At 44.9% G+C, this 18,001-nt stretch overlaps 1 protein-coding gene across 3 annotated transcripts in view; it reads left to right on the top strand.

Moving 5' to 3' along the window:
- The window catches only part of RAB11FIP3 (RAB11 family interacting protein 3), a 55,514-nt gene extending 39,529 nt beyond the window's left edge, over positions 1-15,985 (top strand). For 2 of the 3 annotated variants that reach the window (XM_075179391.1, XM_075179389.1), the window contains 9 exons: positions 473-576; positions 2,157-2,297; positions 2,510-2,591; positions 5,639-5,776; positions 10,492-10,647; positions 11,863-12,003; positions 13,031-13,140; positions 13,542-13,583; positions 13,666-15,985. In XM_075179391.1, the coding sequence (XP_075035492.1) occupies positions 473-576; positions 2,157-2,297; positions 2,510-2,591; positions 5,639-5,776; positions 10,492-10,647; positions 11,863-12,003; positions 13,031-13,140; positions 13,542-13,572 (903 nt within the window). In that variant the 3' untranslated portion in view covers positions 13,573-13,583; positions 13,666-15,985. The remainder of the gene's footprint in view (positions 1-472; positions 577-2,156; positions 2,298-2,509; positions 2,592-5,638; positions 5,777-10,491; positions 10,648-11,862; positions 12,004-13,030; positions 13,141-13,541; positions 13,584-13,665) is intronic. The other variant, XM_075179390.1, reaches the window with a different exon arrangement.
- Positions 15,986-18,001: the final 2,016 nt, after the last annotated feature.

Here is an 18,001-nt window from a genome sequence, read left to right as displayed (position 1 = left end):
CCTAGCGCATAGAAGGATAGAGCAATGTATGTAGTATACATGTAGAAGCCAAATAAATGTGCGTTGTCTGAAGGTGGAAAACCAAGTGTCATTTTTGCCAGTGCTGTGACGTTCTGTGAACAGTGATTTATACTTCGTTATATAGGGACATAAAGACATGTTGTTTCCTGGAAGGGGAAAGTTAAAGGACATTTTTAATTGCACGGTCCCCAGTTTTATTCCACGGCACACGTCCACAGTTTCCAGGCCAGTCCAGCCTTGGTGGGTAGGGCAGCTTGGCTGGGGCACCCTGAGTGCAGGATATACAGTGATGTCACACAGTAGTAAGCCAGACCTTTGTGATGCCACCCCTATGTGAGTGGGCACCTCTGCTGCAGTACACAATGAAAGTAGCTGTGGGTAGCAAGAACTGAGCAGTGGACTCCGTAACCCGTCCGCTTGTCATCACCTGCTCTTCCTATTTATCCTGCAGGTCCTGTACCTGGAGCAGAGGGTGAGTGAGCTCGAGCGAGACGCAAACACCACAGGAGAACAGCAGAACCGTCTCCGACAGGAGAACCTGCAGTTGTTACACAGGTGAGTGTGTGAACATCTGCCGGAGTCTTGGAACTGAGCCATTGCCGCTAGGATTCCACACTAAGAACATCCGCGTTCTGACCATCATTTCGGAATTTATATTTGGCTGGACCTGAAATATTCATGAGAGGTCAACCTATCGACTGACGTCCCTGAAGCGTAAAGCCTAAAAATGCCTTTGAGCACCACTGTGATGGTTCCTAGTGAATTGATAGGTCTCATGAATATTGGTTTAGGCCACAAGAATGTCTGCCCCCCGCTGTGTGTGGTCTTAAGTAGCCATTCACCATTAAAAATTATTTTCTCTAAACATTAAAAAGCTGAACGATAGGATTTAAGTATTATGTGTATATGCTGATCGCGGGCCCATTATTAGTACTCAGACTGTAGTCTCTATGATTGCAGTTGGTATAAGTCTGAGACCAGCCAGCACGGTTTTGGATACCTGGTATAATATTATAAAATCTTATGACATCACTGAATTGATAGGAAGGCAACAGCTTGGCTTAGAATTTGAGGCTAAAAATAAATCAATAATTCCCGCTGTTCTCTTTTGTCCCATTCCATTAGATCTGTACATCAGGTCACATGGGTGGCTTGATTTTAATTCCAGAATTATGAGAGCCCTAATTACAATGCTCCTTAAGGTGCACACCATCACCTGCACCAGTGAAGGGCCACTGGTGGCCCCCAGCTCCTTCCTGCTTTGTGGGTTATTTTGGTGTATCTTGTAACACTTGTGTAGCTTACACTAATGTGCCTGCCGATATGTTGTTGCAGATAGGTCTCTCTTACTTTGATCAAATGTGGTGCTTTAACTTATTAATGGCATTAAGGGTAATGTTTGGCCCTTCTGAAGGTTAAAGGGCAAACCATGCGGCCCCCGAAGTGCATCAGGTTGCCCGTCACAGCCATGTTGTGGGCTAAACCAATACTTATGAGTGCAGCCAATCACCACCCAAGTAACCAGTGACATCACATAGGCAGTTCAGCCATTTTTGTGGGCTGAGGTTAACGAGAACGCAGCCTGTCAGTCAAGTAGAGAATTAATGTACTATCTCAGTGTTGTCACAAGTCCTTAATACAGTGATAGGCTACACCGGACCTGGTCAACCTGTGGCTCTCCAGGTGTTGTAAAACTACAAGCCCCAGCATGCTTTGCCAGTAGCTAGCCTGCTAATAGCTTTCAGGGCATGCTGGGAGTTGTAGTTTCACAAACACCTGGAGAGCCACAGGTTGGCCAGGCCTAGACTACACTCTCGTGAGTATTTGGGTGGTATTGCCAAACTGTACTGAGATACACTTGTCCGGCTTCCAGACTGCGGAATATGTCGACATTATTTGTTTGAGTTTTGTGACAACAACTCTGTGCTCTGAACCCAGGTGTCCAGTTGGAATTCACTGCTAATGACAAGTTCCGGCCACGTTCTGTAGCCTACATGACACAAATATTTTATAGATATCTGTCACAACATGGGGTTATAAGTCAGGGTCTTCTGGAAGGACGTGTTTAATGATATGAGATTACTGTGCTGAAAACTCCACTCCCCATGTTAACTCTGAACTCTTCCGCTATTCAGGGCTCACGCACTAGAAGAGCAACTTAAAGATCAGGAACTACGGTCGGACGAGGTATATAGTGAAGAGACGCGCAAGCACAGAGACGAGCTACGCAAGATGGAAAGTGACCGTAGCTACCAGCTGAGCATTCTGAAAGCCAGGTAATCTTCTGCCTAGAGGAACTGGGCTGCAGCGTTGGGCTCAGGCTGCCGCTCAGGACACGGAGTTTGAACAGAACCTGATTCCTCCTGACAACAAGTTATGTATATATAGATGGGGCCTATGTATAGATGGGGCCTATATATAGGTCCTTGCTCTTTTCCCTAGTGCTTTCAGGACTATAATGCAATAATATTCGCTCTTATTTCTGCAGAGTTCAAGAGCTGGAGAGTGAGAATCTGGAGCTCCGCACCCAGCTGCCCAGTGGGAAGGCGACCACACAGAGACTAGTAGAGGTGAGCGGTAACTTCTGATATACCCCATCCAGTTACTTTGTGTTCTGCAGTGTTCCACCATAGTGCACCGGACAGCGTAGATTGGAATGTTGAGGACCATACCTGCATTCAGGGCAGTCTGTGCTAAAGCATACAACATTTTTGGGACATATATGAAAACCAAAAGAGACTTAGATGTTCTCCCTAGCAACCAATCAGATTCTAGCTGTTATTTTTGTAGTGCAGCTCAAACAAATGTGTAAAACATGTGCATGTATGGTGCAAAAGGTATTGGTTTAAGGGGATAGAGAGGGGTTTTCATACGTGGATTCAGGTCAGTCCAATTATCTATTATCTTCAGTCAAACCACCTATAATCCTATTTACTCCTAATTATCTATGGTGCTGTCTCTGTTCAGTCATCTGCAGCATAGTCTATCCAGCCTCCGCTATAATACCCCCATGTTCTAATGATTGTCTTTTGTAGAACAACCCTATTTCTAATCTCCCTGACACATAGAAAGTAGTGCCCCCACACCCCCTGGGGGCAGTCCATTCCTCCCTTCCCATACACTGCAAGCACACAGCAAGAGTGTCATGTTGTGGCTTCAGGTAATAGTGTTTTCCTGTGGGGGGGAGGGACCCTTCCCCTCATTTCATTTTACCACTGTAGGTGGCTGGCCAGAGCGAGCGCTGTAGGTTGCTGGACGGAGAAGTAGGTGGCTGGTCGGAGCGAGTGCTGTAGGTTGCTGGACGGAGAAGTAGGTGGCTGGTCGGAGCGAGAGCTGTAGGTGGTTGGCCAGAGCGAGCGCTGTAGGTGGCTGGACGGAGATGTAGGTGGCTGGCCGGAGCGAGTGCTGTAGGTTGCTGGCCGGAGCGAGCGCTGTAGGTTGCTGGCCGGAGCGAGCGCTGTAGGTGGCTGGCCGTTGAGAGCGCTGTAGGTGGCTGGCCGTTGAGAGCGCTGTAGGTGGCTGGCCGTTGAGAGCGCTGTAGGTGGCTGGCCGTTGAGAGCGCTGTAGGTGGCTGGCCGGAGTGAGCGCTGTAGGTGGCTGGCCAGAGCGAGCGCTGTAGGTGGCTGGCCGGAGCGAGTGCTGTGGGTTGCTGGACGGAGAAGTAGATGGCTGGTCGGAGCGAGAGCTGTAGGTGGTTGGCCGGAGCGAGTGCTGTAGGTGGCTGGTCGGAGCGAGAGCTGTAGGTGGCTGGCCGGAGCGACCGCTGTAGGTTGCTGGCCGGAGCGAGCGCTGTAGGTTGCTGGCCGGAGCGAGCGCTGTAGGTGGCTGGCCGTTGAGAGCGCTGTAGGTGGCTGGCCGTTGAGAGCGCTGTAGGTGGCTGGCCGTTGAGAGCGCTGTAGGTGGCTGGCCGTTGAGAGCGCTGTAGGTGGCTGGCCGTTGAGAGCGCTGTAGGTTGCTGGACGGAGAAGTAGATGGCTGGTCGGAGCGAGAGCTGTAGGTGGTTGGCCGGAGCGAGTGCTGTAGGTTGCTGGACGGAGAAGTAGGTGGCTGGTCGGAGCGAGAGCTGTAGGTGGCTGGCCGGAGCGAGCGCTGTAGGTGGCTGGCCGGAGCGAGCGCTGTAGGTGGCTGGCCGGAGCGAGCGCTGTAGGTGGCTGGCCGGAGCGAGTGCTGTAGGTTGCTGGACGGAGAAGTAGATGGTTGGCCGGAGCGAGTGCTGTAGGTTGCTGGACGGAGAAGTAGGTGGCTGGTCGGAGCGAGAGCTGTAGGTGGTTGGCCGGAGCGAGCGCTGTAGGTGGCTGGACGGAGAAGTTGGTGGCTGGCCGGTGAGAGCGCTGTAGGTGGCTGGCCGGAGCGACCGCTGTAGGTTGCTGGCCGGAGCGAGCGCTGTAGGTTGCTGGCCGGAGCGAGCGCTGTAGGTGGCTGGCCGTTGAGAGCGCTGTAGGTGGCTGGCCGTTGAGAGCGCTGTAGGTGGCTGGCCGTTGAGAGCGCTGTAGGTGGCTGGCCGTTGAGAGCGCTGTAGGTGGCTGGCCGTTGAGAGCGCTGTAGGTGGCTGGCCGTTGAGAGCGCTGTAGGTTGCTGGACGGAGAAGTAGATGGCTGGTCGGAGCGAGAGCTGTAGGTGGTTGGCCGGAGCGAGTGCTGTAGGTTGCTGGACGGAGAAGTAGGTGGCTGGTCGGAGCGAGAGCTGTAGGTGGCTGGCCGGAGCGAGCGCTGTAGGTGGCTGGCCGGAGCGAGCGCTGTAGGTGGCTGGCCGGAGCGAGCGCTGTAGGTGGCTGGCCGGAGCGAGTGCTGTAGGTTGCTGGACGGAGAAGTAGATGGTTGGCCGGAGCGAGTGCTGTAGGTTGCTGGACGGAGAAGTAGGTGGCTGGTCGGAGCGAGAGCTGTAGGTGGTTGGCCGGAGCGAGCGCTGTAGGTGGCTGGACGGAGAAGTTGGTGGCTGGCCGGTGAGAGCGCTGTAGGTGGCTGGTCGGAGCGAGCGCTGTAGGTGGCTGGCCGGAGCGAGCGCTGTAGGTGGCTGGCCGGAGCGAGCGCTGTAGGTGGCTGGCCGGAGCGAGCGCTGTAGGTGGCTGGCCGTTGAGAGCGCTGTAGGTGGCTGGCCGGAGCGAGCGCTGTAGGTGGCTGGCCGGAGCGAGCGCTGTAGGTGGCTGGCCGTTGAGAGCGCTGTAGGTGGCTGGCCGTTGAGAGCGCTGTAGGTGGCTGGCCGGAGCGAGCGCTGTAGGTGGCTGGCCGTTGAGAGCGCTGTAGGTGGCTGGCCGTAGCGAGCGCTGTAGGTGGCTGGCCGTAGCGAGCGCTGTAGAAGAATGTGTAAAACAACATAGGATGGATAGTTGGTAAAATAAACGAGTGGTCATCTAGAAATGAGTGCAGAGCTACAGAATCTGTGGCGCCTTACAAATAAATAATAATAATAATCAGTGCTACATTGTGACTATATAGCTTTAAGATGATCTCAACTGGACACAGGTGTTAATAGATGACATTTCTGTAAGATTACAACGTTTTGAAAGAAGATGAAAGTGCACTGTCTGGCTAAGGTTGATTTAAGGTAGTTAGATTTACAAATTGTAGTGTTAGACGATTGGATGGACATAGAAACAGATGTCTTGAATTTTCTGCAGGAGAATGAACGGTTACATGAACAGCTGCAGGAACTGCAGCACCAACTGCAAGAACATCTGGAACAGAACAGCAAATTAGGAGGGATCCTTAATAAGGAGAAGTTCAAACAACTGTCTGAGAAGGAGAAATGCCAAGAGGTGACTATGCCCTGACTCTGCTCCTTACCTCTCATAACATCAGGGATTAAACGTGTTCAGCATCCGGAAAGTGTCTTTGTATGTTTGTCTCACTTATGGGGAAAGCCCTTAACTTTTATTTTATTCTAAAGGACGTAGGGATATATAATCTGGGCTGTTAGAAATGTCCTTCAGAATGTTCGTATTCATTCTAGAGTCTTTCTAAGTACAGCGCCTCTTAAAGTTGAAACTGACTTTAATACACCTTAAGCCGGATAAACATCTATGCGATCATTGTGCAGATTCACGGCTGTTTGATCAGATATTGCATTAGTGTTTACACTCAAGCAATAATTTTTTATCGTACCAAAGCACATCGCATCTGTTCATTTGGTTTCCTAAACTTCCTAAAAATCACAGTCAACGAAACGATGTCGGGCTAAAGTGGAAGTGTGCACGTACTCACGACCGTCTGTCCAACACTTCTACCAATAGTTCCAACATTGAGCCCCAGTGTAGGCAGATATCTGTAGAGTGTACAGAGTCAGATGGTTATGAGAGATGAAGATCACAGATCTGACAGTAAATCACGTCAGTGTGTACACATGAATGGCCACACTCATCAGGGCTTTCCTTTGTTGGTGAAATTGTTACAGACATTGCATTTGAAGTGAGTGAGTTCTCTGTACAGCGCTGCGGAATTAGTGGCGCTATATAAATAAATGGTGATGATGATGACGAAGTGAGATTGCATAGGTGTGTACCCAGTTTAATAGATATTGTGCACTTTTTCCAATATCCAGTAGGTGGCGGTATCTGCTTGTGTTTTTCATGGTTATATTTATACACAGATAATACCTTTTGTGTTATTCATAAGGCATATTGCAGCCGTGCCCACTTTTGACATCACAAAATAAAATCCAGAACAGGCGTCACAAAGTAGAAAAAAATAATAATTCTGCTATAAATATTGCAGCTTATTTGTTTTGGGGATTTTTTAAACGTTGCTTACTCTGTGCTGTGAGACATGCACGTGAGTTCTGATGCTCAGCTTGGCTCTCCTGCTAGGATCTTGGACTACAAGTCCCAGCATGCACTGCCAGCACAAGACAGGCAGGATAGTTCCACATTAGCTGAAAAGCAAGGGGTTGTCCTAGTCAGCAGGAAGAGATGTACTTGGAATAATTATAACTGGAGCATAATGTGTGAGCTACTCGGAGCAGTATTATAAGGTCATTGCTGGATACAAAGACTTTGCCACTAAATATGTTTTTCTCCCTTTGAGAACTGAACATATTAAGTTACAAATGTTTCTCTTTTGCAGTGTGTTTACTATTCCTACTACTAATATATTACAGATAACCACTTCATATTTACTGACCTATCTAGAGATCTGTAGAACATTGCCCTCTTCTACCAACCACTGACTTCTATTCCTATTTCTTGGAGACCATCTCTCACATCTCAACTCTTAACGTTACGAACACCCAGTCTTCTAGGGGGAATCCTTTCTGTGATATATTATATATTATATTATATATGAATATATTACATGACCTGTGTTCCTCCCTCTTCCTTGCATCACTGTTTACCTTTTACCAGTGTTTGTGTCATAGCACATAGGTAAGGTTGTCCCTTCCACAGGTAACCTCTATGGTAAGGGCTATAGGTTGACACTCTGTCGCCTCAGGATCTAGAAAGGACAGAAGGATTATAGAACTCTAGACGGCATACACTGGTTAATAAGTATCTTACTGAAATGTAAGCTTACCCTGCACGCTAGACAATGCCCCACATAGGGGTAGATTATTCAAACCTTCTTAAATAGGAAAAGAGGTGTGGACCATAGCAACCAATCACATTCTAGCTATCATGTTCTAGAATGTATTAGGAAAAGTGGAGGTGTTGCCCATAGCAACCAATCACATTCTAGCTATCATGTTCTAGAATGTACTAGATAAGTGATTGCTGGAATCTGATTGGTTGCTATGGGCAACACCTCCACTTTTCCTATTTAGAAGGTTCCATAAATTCAGCCCTTAGAGTTTTTCATTGGTAAGAAAATCCCCTTGTAATAAGCAGTAGTTACAGCATCATAGTGAAGTAGGTTTGGCAAACCACATATGAGCTGGATGCTGAGAATGGAATAGTGTGAGGTGACGTAGATATCGGTATGGCAGAGCATTACTATGCCTGCTATCAATTATTTAGGATATTCCCTGCCCTCATTCTTCTTTGTCCCTCTTCCCTCCAGTGACTTGCTCTCATTTCTGGGCACTTTTTGACTTGCTCACAAAACAAGAATGTATACAGTATAATATTACTATAGAAATCTTTACAGATAAATTTATAACTGCTACCAGAGGCATTTTCATGTTGGATGTATATTTAATGTGACCCTTTTAACTGAAGTATACATAGATTTATTTATTTTTATCGTATTCATTTTCATACAGTCAGAACATTGGCAGTGCCATGACATCCTACAGTAGGATAGTAAGGATAGTGCAAAATGACAACAATAAACAAAACAAGGTTACAAGTTACAGTTTCAAATAAAGTGAACATGTTGTTTTTATATTTGAGTCAACAACAGTAGTTTCTTTGACAACATGAGTGGGGTAATATCCTCGGCAGAACTGTAACATTAGCGCCTTGAGCGAGATTGAAAGCTGCCACCCCCTCTACCCTCAATTTTAACCAAATGAAACTAAACTTCGCCCCCTTCAGCGTTGCGCACTGGGCGGTTGCCCCTCTTACACAGCCCTCTCTACGGCCCTGTGGGACAGGATTGGGGGGGAGAGGTAACCAGGGTCCGTTCCAGCCTCTCAATGGGCCACTTCACCTCTCCATTCCATAATGTATATACCGATGCTTGTCTGAGAGCGAGGAAAATGTGTCACTGTGGTGCGTGACATCGTAACTGCCGTCTCCAGGTATAATCACTTGAAAGCAAATTGATTGTTACTTAAAGATGCCTTTGTCTACTTAAACTAATAATGATTGTAGAGTCAGGTCCAACCAGTTCTTAAGGATTATCTTACGGGTCATTAAAGTACCTTCATGTAGACACGCTGGCTTCCATGGACACTCAGCTGGTCCAATTAACTTAAGCAAATAAAGTGTACAGTGAGCAACGTTGAAATCGTTCCTTCCTGTGTTTCTTTATAACAGTAAATACCACTTGACAAAAATTCTATAACCAACAGATATATCCAGCGAAGCTTTCCTCATGCACACTTAGGGCAAGCATCCGACTAATTAGTACTAGCTGATCGCAAAATGTTAACGGCTATGTAATGAATAAAGATCGTGTGGCCTTTCCCGATTGACCCATTTTGCCCCTCCAGAGTAGAGAACGTAAATGGGATCAAGCACGGGCAATTTCCTTGCCACCACGGATTGCCACTTAAAAGTCTAATGTGATTTTAGACATTTGCAGTAGTATTTATTTATTTATTTATTTTTTTGCAAGTGCTGCGGAGACTTGGATGCACAAAATCCTGTGTAGCTACATAATTCCTTGGATAAACAGACCCATCCTTCCAACGGATTAGGCTTAGTGCTGGTACATCCCTACATGGCTCCGCATACTACTTTCAGATCTGCAGAATCCGGGACTATACGCCACATTTCCCTATACTGTCAGAGCGAATGAGCATGACCTTTTATGACCTTTTAATGTTGTTGGCTCAGTTGTCTGCAAATCGCTGGAGTATCCTAAACTATAAACAATCGATCACCGTTAATAGTAAGAGACATTTGAGGTATTCAGAAATAACTATTTTAAGTGCTAATAGTTTGAGGGATCGGAGCAAGTATATCTTGGCAGCCGGACGCCTCTAATACAGAGGTAGACAGCTGTTGGCGATAATGCAATTCACAGCACGGCCTGACAGCCAGTTGTGGCGTTACCAGTGTCAGTAGGTGCTTTCAGCCTCTGGTATGCTGGGACTTGCAGTTCCACAACAGCATACAATTTTGGGTAGGGGGTGAGTTCCAGGGAGGTCTTGCAGAGCCGACAGCCCTGCACAGACCCTTAACAAAATCTGGTATTACTGGTTATTATAAAAAAGGCATATATAGAAATTCACCCCTGGTATAGGGGAATAGTTGCGGGTGGCAGGAATAATCTGTAATAAGATGTGTAGTATCAATAGAACAGGACATATATGAAATAGACAGTACAGAAAATATACAAGATATTGTGATACAAGTTGACGGATGTAAATTTAAACATAAGTTGAGAACTGGACCGGTTTCCTCCATACTTGTGTCGTAGAAGACACAAGAAGTGTATTTTACAATGTTAGCCACAAAGATCCAGGAGAATGCAGTCCAGATGTGTGTGTGTACATCAGGTGCTGTCTAACACCCGGCCTGGGAGCACACAATAAAGTATGTATGCAGAAGGAATTGGATGAGGAGGCATCGGTCAGTCAGATTGACCAGAACTAGTGTGCGGCAGATATACTGTCTGAGGTCACTGCCTGTCTGTGACTTACACCTCCAGAGCATAGAGGCAGCAGGAAAGCCAGGACACGGAGCCTGAAGGAAGGATGAGGTTACCTGAACAGTCTACAGCAGTGCTGGGTACAGGATCCATTGTAGCTTCAGCAGCAGAAGTCCAGAAAGATGTAGTAAGGACTGGAGATGGAGTGGTACAAAGGGTAAGAGCCCCTTATATTACCTTCATAACCCTGTTACCTTCCCATCTTCTTGTCCCTTCATCCCAGGTGATCGAGGAGCTCCGGCGGGAGCTAGAGCAGATGCAGCTGATGCGCCTTGAAATGGAGCACAGGATGGGGCTGGGTAATAGCGCCGCCCTGCAGGAGTACAACTGCCGCACCCGGGAGGCGGAGCTAGAGCAAGAAGTCCGGCGACTTAAACAGGTACAGTTATTACGTGTCTGTTTTATGATGGTAATCTTCATCTATACATAAATACATCCACTGCATTAGAATTAACGTGTAATGGGAGCTCTACGTTAATTGCATTGTTAGCCGTGGCATTGAAACATTTGTATAGGAAGACTTTTCGAGTTAAAACTGCTTCAATATTACTTGACAAACTTTATATTACATTAGTATTTTTTTTCTTTATCAGTCTTGTTACATATGGCCAGTGGCATTTTCTCCAAAAGAGAGACAGGAGACAGATTCAACAGACATTCTAATAGTTCCAAAATAATGATGAAACCCACTCTGGAGAAGATAGTTATAAAGATTTCTTTCTGGGTTGTTTTTTTTGTCTGTTTGATAGTTTTGTTTTTGTATCGGAATTAATGATATTTTTTTTTTGTTTATATTGGGATAGGGATCACCTTTTCAACAGTTCCCTGTATTCTGAGCATGTTCAGACTCTTGTCTGCATTTATAGTAGTGGTCTTTAAATGTTATTAATGGTATTCTATTAAAGGGATTAATAATGTTTACCATACTTGTTTTACCCAGTTCGTTTATTAGTTTACTGTGTTTGTCCCCATTTGTAAAGCGCTACAGAATATCTTGGCGCTATATAAATAAATGATGATGATGATACTTGTGGTAGCTCAATCCCTTCCCCCGCTCTGGTCATGTCACCAATATGGTGTCTGCCGCTATCTTGCCTGCTCCCTCCCTTTCCACAGTCATTTATAGAGTTTCCCTAATTTCTGTTTACCAGGGTTGTCTCTGATTATGAGACAGCGGGCTTCCATGCATTGGCTCCCTCCTCCACTGAGCTCCGTAGATAACGTAGCCCGCGTGCACCAGAGCTGCACTGTAATTGGTTGACTTATTAGCCACGCTCCCTGCTTCTACAACAGCATGGTGCGTCCTGGGAATTGTAGTTTTCTGCTCCTTTGTAGAGGAAAGGACATGCTGATGAAATTCTTTATTGTCACTCCACCAGAGGGGAGATTTAAAAATAAAAAAGAGATATCAAGCTAAGAAGCTGGAAACAAAGATAATATAAATATATATATATATATATATATATATATATATATATATATATATATATATATATATATATATATATATATATATATATATATATATGTATGTAGGTACATTACTCTATGTTCTGTTATATATATTTCATTTGTTTTATTTTTCCCTCTGTAGGAGCAACGAGGTCTCAAGGAGCAGAATGAAGAACTGAATGGACAAATCATAAACCTCAGCATCCAGGGAGCCAAAAATCTGTTCTCCACCACGTTCTCAGACTCGCTGGCTGCTGAAATTAGCAGCGTCTCTAGAGATGAGGTACGGAAGACATTGGTGGTGTAGGCGATGGTTCAAGCTTTCAAGAGGGTCTGGAAGCTTCAGGAGAGGGTAGGTCTGGAGGCGTGGGGAGAGGGTAGGTCTGGAGGCGTGGGGAGAGGGTAGGTCTGGAGGCGAGAGGGTAGGTCTGGAGGCGTGGGGAGAGGGTAGGTCTGGAGGCGTGGGGAGAGGGTAGGTCTGGAGGCGTGGGGAGAGGATAGGTCTGGAGAGGGTAGGTCTGGAGGCCTGGGGAGAGGGTAGGTCTGGAGGCGTGGGGAGAGGGTAGGTCTGGAGGCGTGGGGAGAGGGTAGGTCTGGAGAGGGTAGGTCTGGAGGCGTGGGGAGAGGGTAGGTCTGGAGGCGTGGGGAGAGGGCAGGTCTGGAGGCGTGGGGAGAGGGTAGGTCTGGAGGCGTGGAGAGATGGTAGGTCTGGAGAGGGTAGGTCTTGAGGCGTCTGGAGAGGGTAGGTCTGGAGGCGTCTGGAGAGGGTAGGTCTGGAGGCGTCGGGTTAGTGTAACTGTTGGTGGTTAGACAATACTAGAGATGAAATACAGAAGACACAGACCGGTATTATTAATAATGGTGAAAGGTCTACAGAGATGCGATATGTAAGATATAGATCAGGCCTGGACAACCTGTGGCTCGCCAAGTGTTGTGAAGCTACAAGTCCAATCATACCTGCCAGCTATCAGTTGGCAAAGCATTCTGGGGCTTGTAGTTTCACAACACCTGAAGAGCCACAAGTTGTCCAAGCTTGATATAGGTTGGTGTTACTGGTAACAGTTTGTGTATAGAGATGAGGCATGGAAGTTACTAATGGTTTGAGATGATTCTAGAGATCTAATACAGAGAGAGATCATGTATTGAAGATATGAACTTGTGTTGTTGGTAATGGTTTGATTCTAGAGATGAGGTATGGTAGACAATGATGGTTAGACGTTTCTAGCGATGTGGTAGGTAAGTTATAGATCGGTGTGATTAGCGATGACCACCTTCTCCTGTGTTACTGTATGGTCTCTCTTCCATTGCAGCTTATGGAGGCTATTCAGAAACAAGAAGAAATCAACCTTCGATTACAGGATTATATTGACCGTATCATCGTGGCAATTATGGAGACCAACCCAGCCATCTTGGAAGTGAAGTAAGTTTAGATAACGCCTACAGTTATAGTTTATATAGTGGGGGAATTAAATCCTATGTCCATCTTTTAATATATTTTAGCAATACATTCTTTGTGGCTTTTTCAAAATCTAATCTCATATATCTTGTAAACAGCCACATGCAGCGCTGGAATCTGCTTTAGGCCCAGTAGACATATGCCTAAGGGCAGCAGCAACCAGTGTGCTGCTTTCTGCCTGCACAGTGCATATGTCAAAGATTTATTTATTAGTCACTTACGATTAATTTAAAAAATGAGACAGAGGGCATGCAATACTGTTGTTGGAATCGAGGGATGTTATTTAGACCACTAGTTACAGCTACCTCTCAGTAGCTGCGGCTTGAAAGCTACAGAAAGTGAGCGTATTATTTCTATTACTACAGTGTAAGATCTCCAAACAACATATGGTGCTGAATGTATTAAAGGTGAGGAGCTAGCCACTGAACAGTTGTACACGGCACGGCTGGTTTAGGCGTTTGGCGGCTGACCTGTTTCTCTTTATTGCAGAATACATTAACCCCACAAGATGTTCCAGAAGGAGATGTAGCTCTGCCCATGATCCAGAAAGCAGAGGAGGCAGACGTGACCTCGGACAGTGGGGGGCACCAACGGCTGCACTCCGCTTTATCCAGACAAACTCTGGTTCGTGAAGATCTTCCACGGAGATTGCCGTTGTGCGTCAGGGTGTCGTCTGTTTTCCTCCCGTCAGAGAGAATGCACAAAGGGACTCGTGGCTTCTGTACAGCTTCCGTGGGACTTATCACAGTCACCCAGGATCTCTGAGGAATGTACTGCAGGACATCCTGAGTTCTGTAACCCCGAAGACTACGTGTTTCTGCTTCGATTCTCACCTTCCATGGGAAGAGGCCAAATCACTATTTCCCGTTTATTGGTTAAAAATGAAGAGCTATGTTGTGGGCTTAGCTGATGGAGTAACTCCCAATGTGGATTATTGGACCACAAACTTAAAGGCAATTGTCTAATGCTTTATTTTTGTGTATATAGAGTTGTGTCAATGCACTAATGTATATACAGTCTGTGTGTGTTTTGAAACTGCAGCACGGGGATGATCCAACATTAATAATGTTAATAATTAACATGTTTCTCATTCATTTACATCCTTGTGAGTTCTGTTCTATGGCAGAGGTAAGCAACTTGTGGTTTTTCAAAATGTTGCAGAACTACCAGCCCCAGCATGCACGGCCAACAGCTGGAGAGCCACAATTTGCCTAAGCCTGCTATATTAAAATATGGGTTTAAAGTAGTAATACTATATAAATATATAAAAAAAAAAAAAAAAATATATATATATATATATATTCTTTTAAAGAATCCCAGTGAACTTTTTGTGTGCATATTATTTGCACAATATCTGTGCATCACATACTTACGGGTGTGTAAAAGTCTAAATGCAATACATGCATTTTTTGGGGGATCTCCTAAACGTGTATACAGTACTATACAAGAGATTTCCAGGCTGCTTCTGTGACCACCCCATCCAAAACGTCTGACTTGTTGGTGCTGCATTTAATGCCTAACCAGCCTGTTCCCGCACTAAGAGGGTGAAAATGACTAATAAGCTAGTGGGATCTTGTCCTCTAGCGTCCTCCTCTCTTTTTATATGCAGACAAATCACATTTTTAGACACTTTTGAAGAAAGTTTCTATATGTGTATGTACATAAGTAGATACAAATAAATAAATATATATATATATTGATCTGTATATATACAGGCTAGGAGCCGACGGGGCCCTCTGGGATGACGCATTCCCGTTGAATCACTGGATTTAACCACGTTGTGGCCAAGGGGATACAGCAATACAATGCAGGGCATATTGGTGTGATCTATTCCCATCTGTGGCACTGACCTGGTTAAACAGCCAGTTGAGGTCAAAATGATGTCCTGAAGACATGTCTCCAACATTGTGCACAGTTGTAGGATGGCGGCCATTTGCTTGAAGACTGTTTCATTGGAACATGCAATCAAAAAATTAAAAAAGAGGTTATTGGTATTATTTCTCTAGTGTTGACAGATCGGTTAATTCTACCCTAAAAAAAAACACTTTCTGAAGTGAAAATTCAGTTTCGGCAAGTAAATCAATTTATTGATCCACATGATAGTGGTCTGTCCCATTCCGTTAGGTCATATTACATGACCCTCTAAATTATTATTTTTTTTTTTAAATCTTGTTTTGCCTTTTTATGTTATAACTTTTCCGTTGCTCACTGAGATACCGTTGTCCGGCCGGGCATGCTGAAACTTGTAGTTGAACAGCAGCTAGAGAGACGCTTCGGATGCCCGTGTAAAGTGTATCCGGAACGGATTTCTTGGTTAAAGTCAAACTTGCCGATATGATATTGACGTCTTTACCGGCTTCCAAGAGATTTCCTGTTATGTGGTGTCCATGTCGCAGGCCTGATCCGTTGATACAATCTCTAGGACAGCTTGATCTATCTTACAAATAGAGTATGTAGTTAAAATTAATCAATAAAAAAAACCATGCACTACTGTATTCAGCACAGATATCCGTGTTCAGAGGAAATAGTATATATTGTTTTGAGTTGGTTTAAATGAAGATAATTGTAGATTGCATCTGTCAGAGCGTTCAATGATATGTCAGTGTTCAGGAGCCGATACAGATGGGCAGATGGGTCAGCCACGCAATGCAGTGTAAGACTTGCAAATAGGTGACTCTATGGAACATGAAAGTAGGTTATCTGTATAAAGAATCATTTGTTTAATTTAACTCTTCTGAGATCATTTTCTTTATCTTTGTGTATTTTCAGACATTTCTGTTGAGGAATAAATTCAGTTTGATTGAAATAACATTGATGTTTGTTTGAGTATTTTCAGTAAACCAAGACGCTGCAAATTCATGTGGCCCCCAGAGGCAGCCTTTCACTGGCCCCCATGTTGGCTGAGACTCATACATATCCGTTCACTACTGATGGCGGACAGGTAAAGAGGTCAACCTTGTTATCCTGTGATAAAATTCTGAAAATTTGTATGACAAGGAGAACTAAGCTACAACGGTTTTTTTTTTGTTTGATACTTCAACGAATGTCATGAAACTCTTTAAATTGGAAATAATTCCTAAGTTGCTCTCTACACGCTGTCATATTTCTCTAAAAGTACGTTTCACGTCCCAAATTATTTTGTTCAATCAATAAACTGCGCTGTTAGTAGCAATATATGATAACACCAGTTTGTTTGCCGTATTTACTCTTACATATGCTTTATAACAGACAATAAAAGCAGAGCAATTATTTTATCTTAGACATTTCCTTGCTTTCGGCTTCTGTTCGTCCAATAAACTGCGGTTAGTAGCAATATATGATAACAGCAGTTTATTGTTTGCAGTATTTCCGCATACTTATGCTTTGTGACAGACAATAAAAGCAGAGCAATTATTTTATCTTAGAACTTTCCTCACTCTCGGCAGACACAGAATAGAACAGCCCATTGGGACCGTCATGGCGGCTTCCAGTCAGCAAAGGCTGAGGTGGCAGAAGTGCATGTGTAGGGCTGATGGCGCATTGAATGATTTTCCCCGCCTTAGAGTAATGTCAAAGTGATTTTCATTCACAAAATTAATGTTCTTGAGATTTAACTGTACGTCCACCTTTTGTGGAGTTTTTCTTTGTAGGGACTAAGCAAAATAGACCCAAAGGATCATATACCCCTATCCTGTCTGTAGTGTATGTGGCACTTGGCTCCTCTGCACCTCCTGCCATCTGCGGGCACGAGGGTTGGTGGACATACAAGCTGATGGTGATTACTGTTGCCAGCACTAGCTAGCCACGTCTGATCGCGGATTTACCTCTGAAGCTGACAGGCCATATGATTTTGAGGACATAGTTTGTAATGATTTTTGTTGCTTCATATGCAAAATTGAACCCTCCAGATGGATTTACCCCCAAAAATAGACCCTGGATGGGAGATGCTCTATAGAAGACAGTGAATAGAATTTTCGTGTCACTTCTCTCTCGCGTTTACTACCACTTCCTCCCCTTATTCTAACAAGGCACCGTAATGAAATGTCACTTTATTAGAAGAGTAGAATACGTGTTTGAGTCAATGCACCAGTCCCATGAAAAAATAAAGAGTATTTTCTTTAACACTGTGGCAGGCTCATTACCATTTTTCCTTTGTTTGTATCTTCAGGCTACTATTTTAGATTTATAGCTCTGCACGGATTGCTCGGTGTCATGTGACTATCATGGCAACCACAGTCACATGGCACATGATGTAACCAGGAGAGTGATTCCCCCCTGAGCTCAGTCTGCACTGTGAAATACTCTCCCTTTTTCTCACTCCTCTGCCATCACATGGCATGCTGGGAGTCTGGTAGTGTGACTGCAGACTTACTTGCCCACCCTCAGAAGAGATTTTGAAAAGGCGATAATGATTTGTAGGACGATAGCAAAGAAACATGAAATCAGATGCTTGCTTCAAAGATGCTTGATATTTAAAGGGAAAAAAAAGGTCTGTGTGGGATTGCTGCTTTATATAGAAATTATGGAGTTATTGTACAGTCACTCTGTCAAATACATTTTAAGAACATTTTCAGATTCCCTCACTTTTATAGAATACACCCCCGTCCCCCACCAAACTCTTGGAATATGTTTTACTGGCAAATGTTTTAATAAATACTATGCTATGTTAAAGTATGTCCATAATTGAAAGTATTAACTAGATCTAGAGGAAAATGGAATTGTAAAACCATGACAGCTCCCAACAATCTCAATAATTAGTGTGATGATTAGGTGTGTGTGTTGTACTCTGTTGTTTTCTTTTTGGGGGGTGAACACTTTACTACATGTTGAGTCTTGGTGCTGTGTG

This window comes from Mixophyes fleayi, chromosome 7 (genome assembly GCF_038048845.1).
Source record: "Mixophyes fleayi isolate aMixFle1 chromosome 7, aMixFle1.hap1, whole genome shotgun sequence".
Lineage (NCBI taxonomy): Eukaryota > Metazoa > Chordata > Amphibia > Anura > Limnodynastidae > Mixophyes > Mixophyes fleayi.
This window is presented reverse-complemented; position numbering and strand designations above follow the sequence as displayed.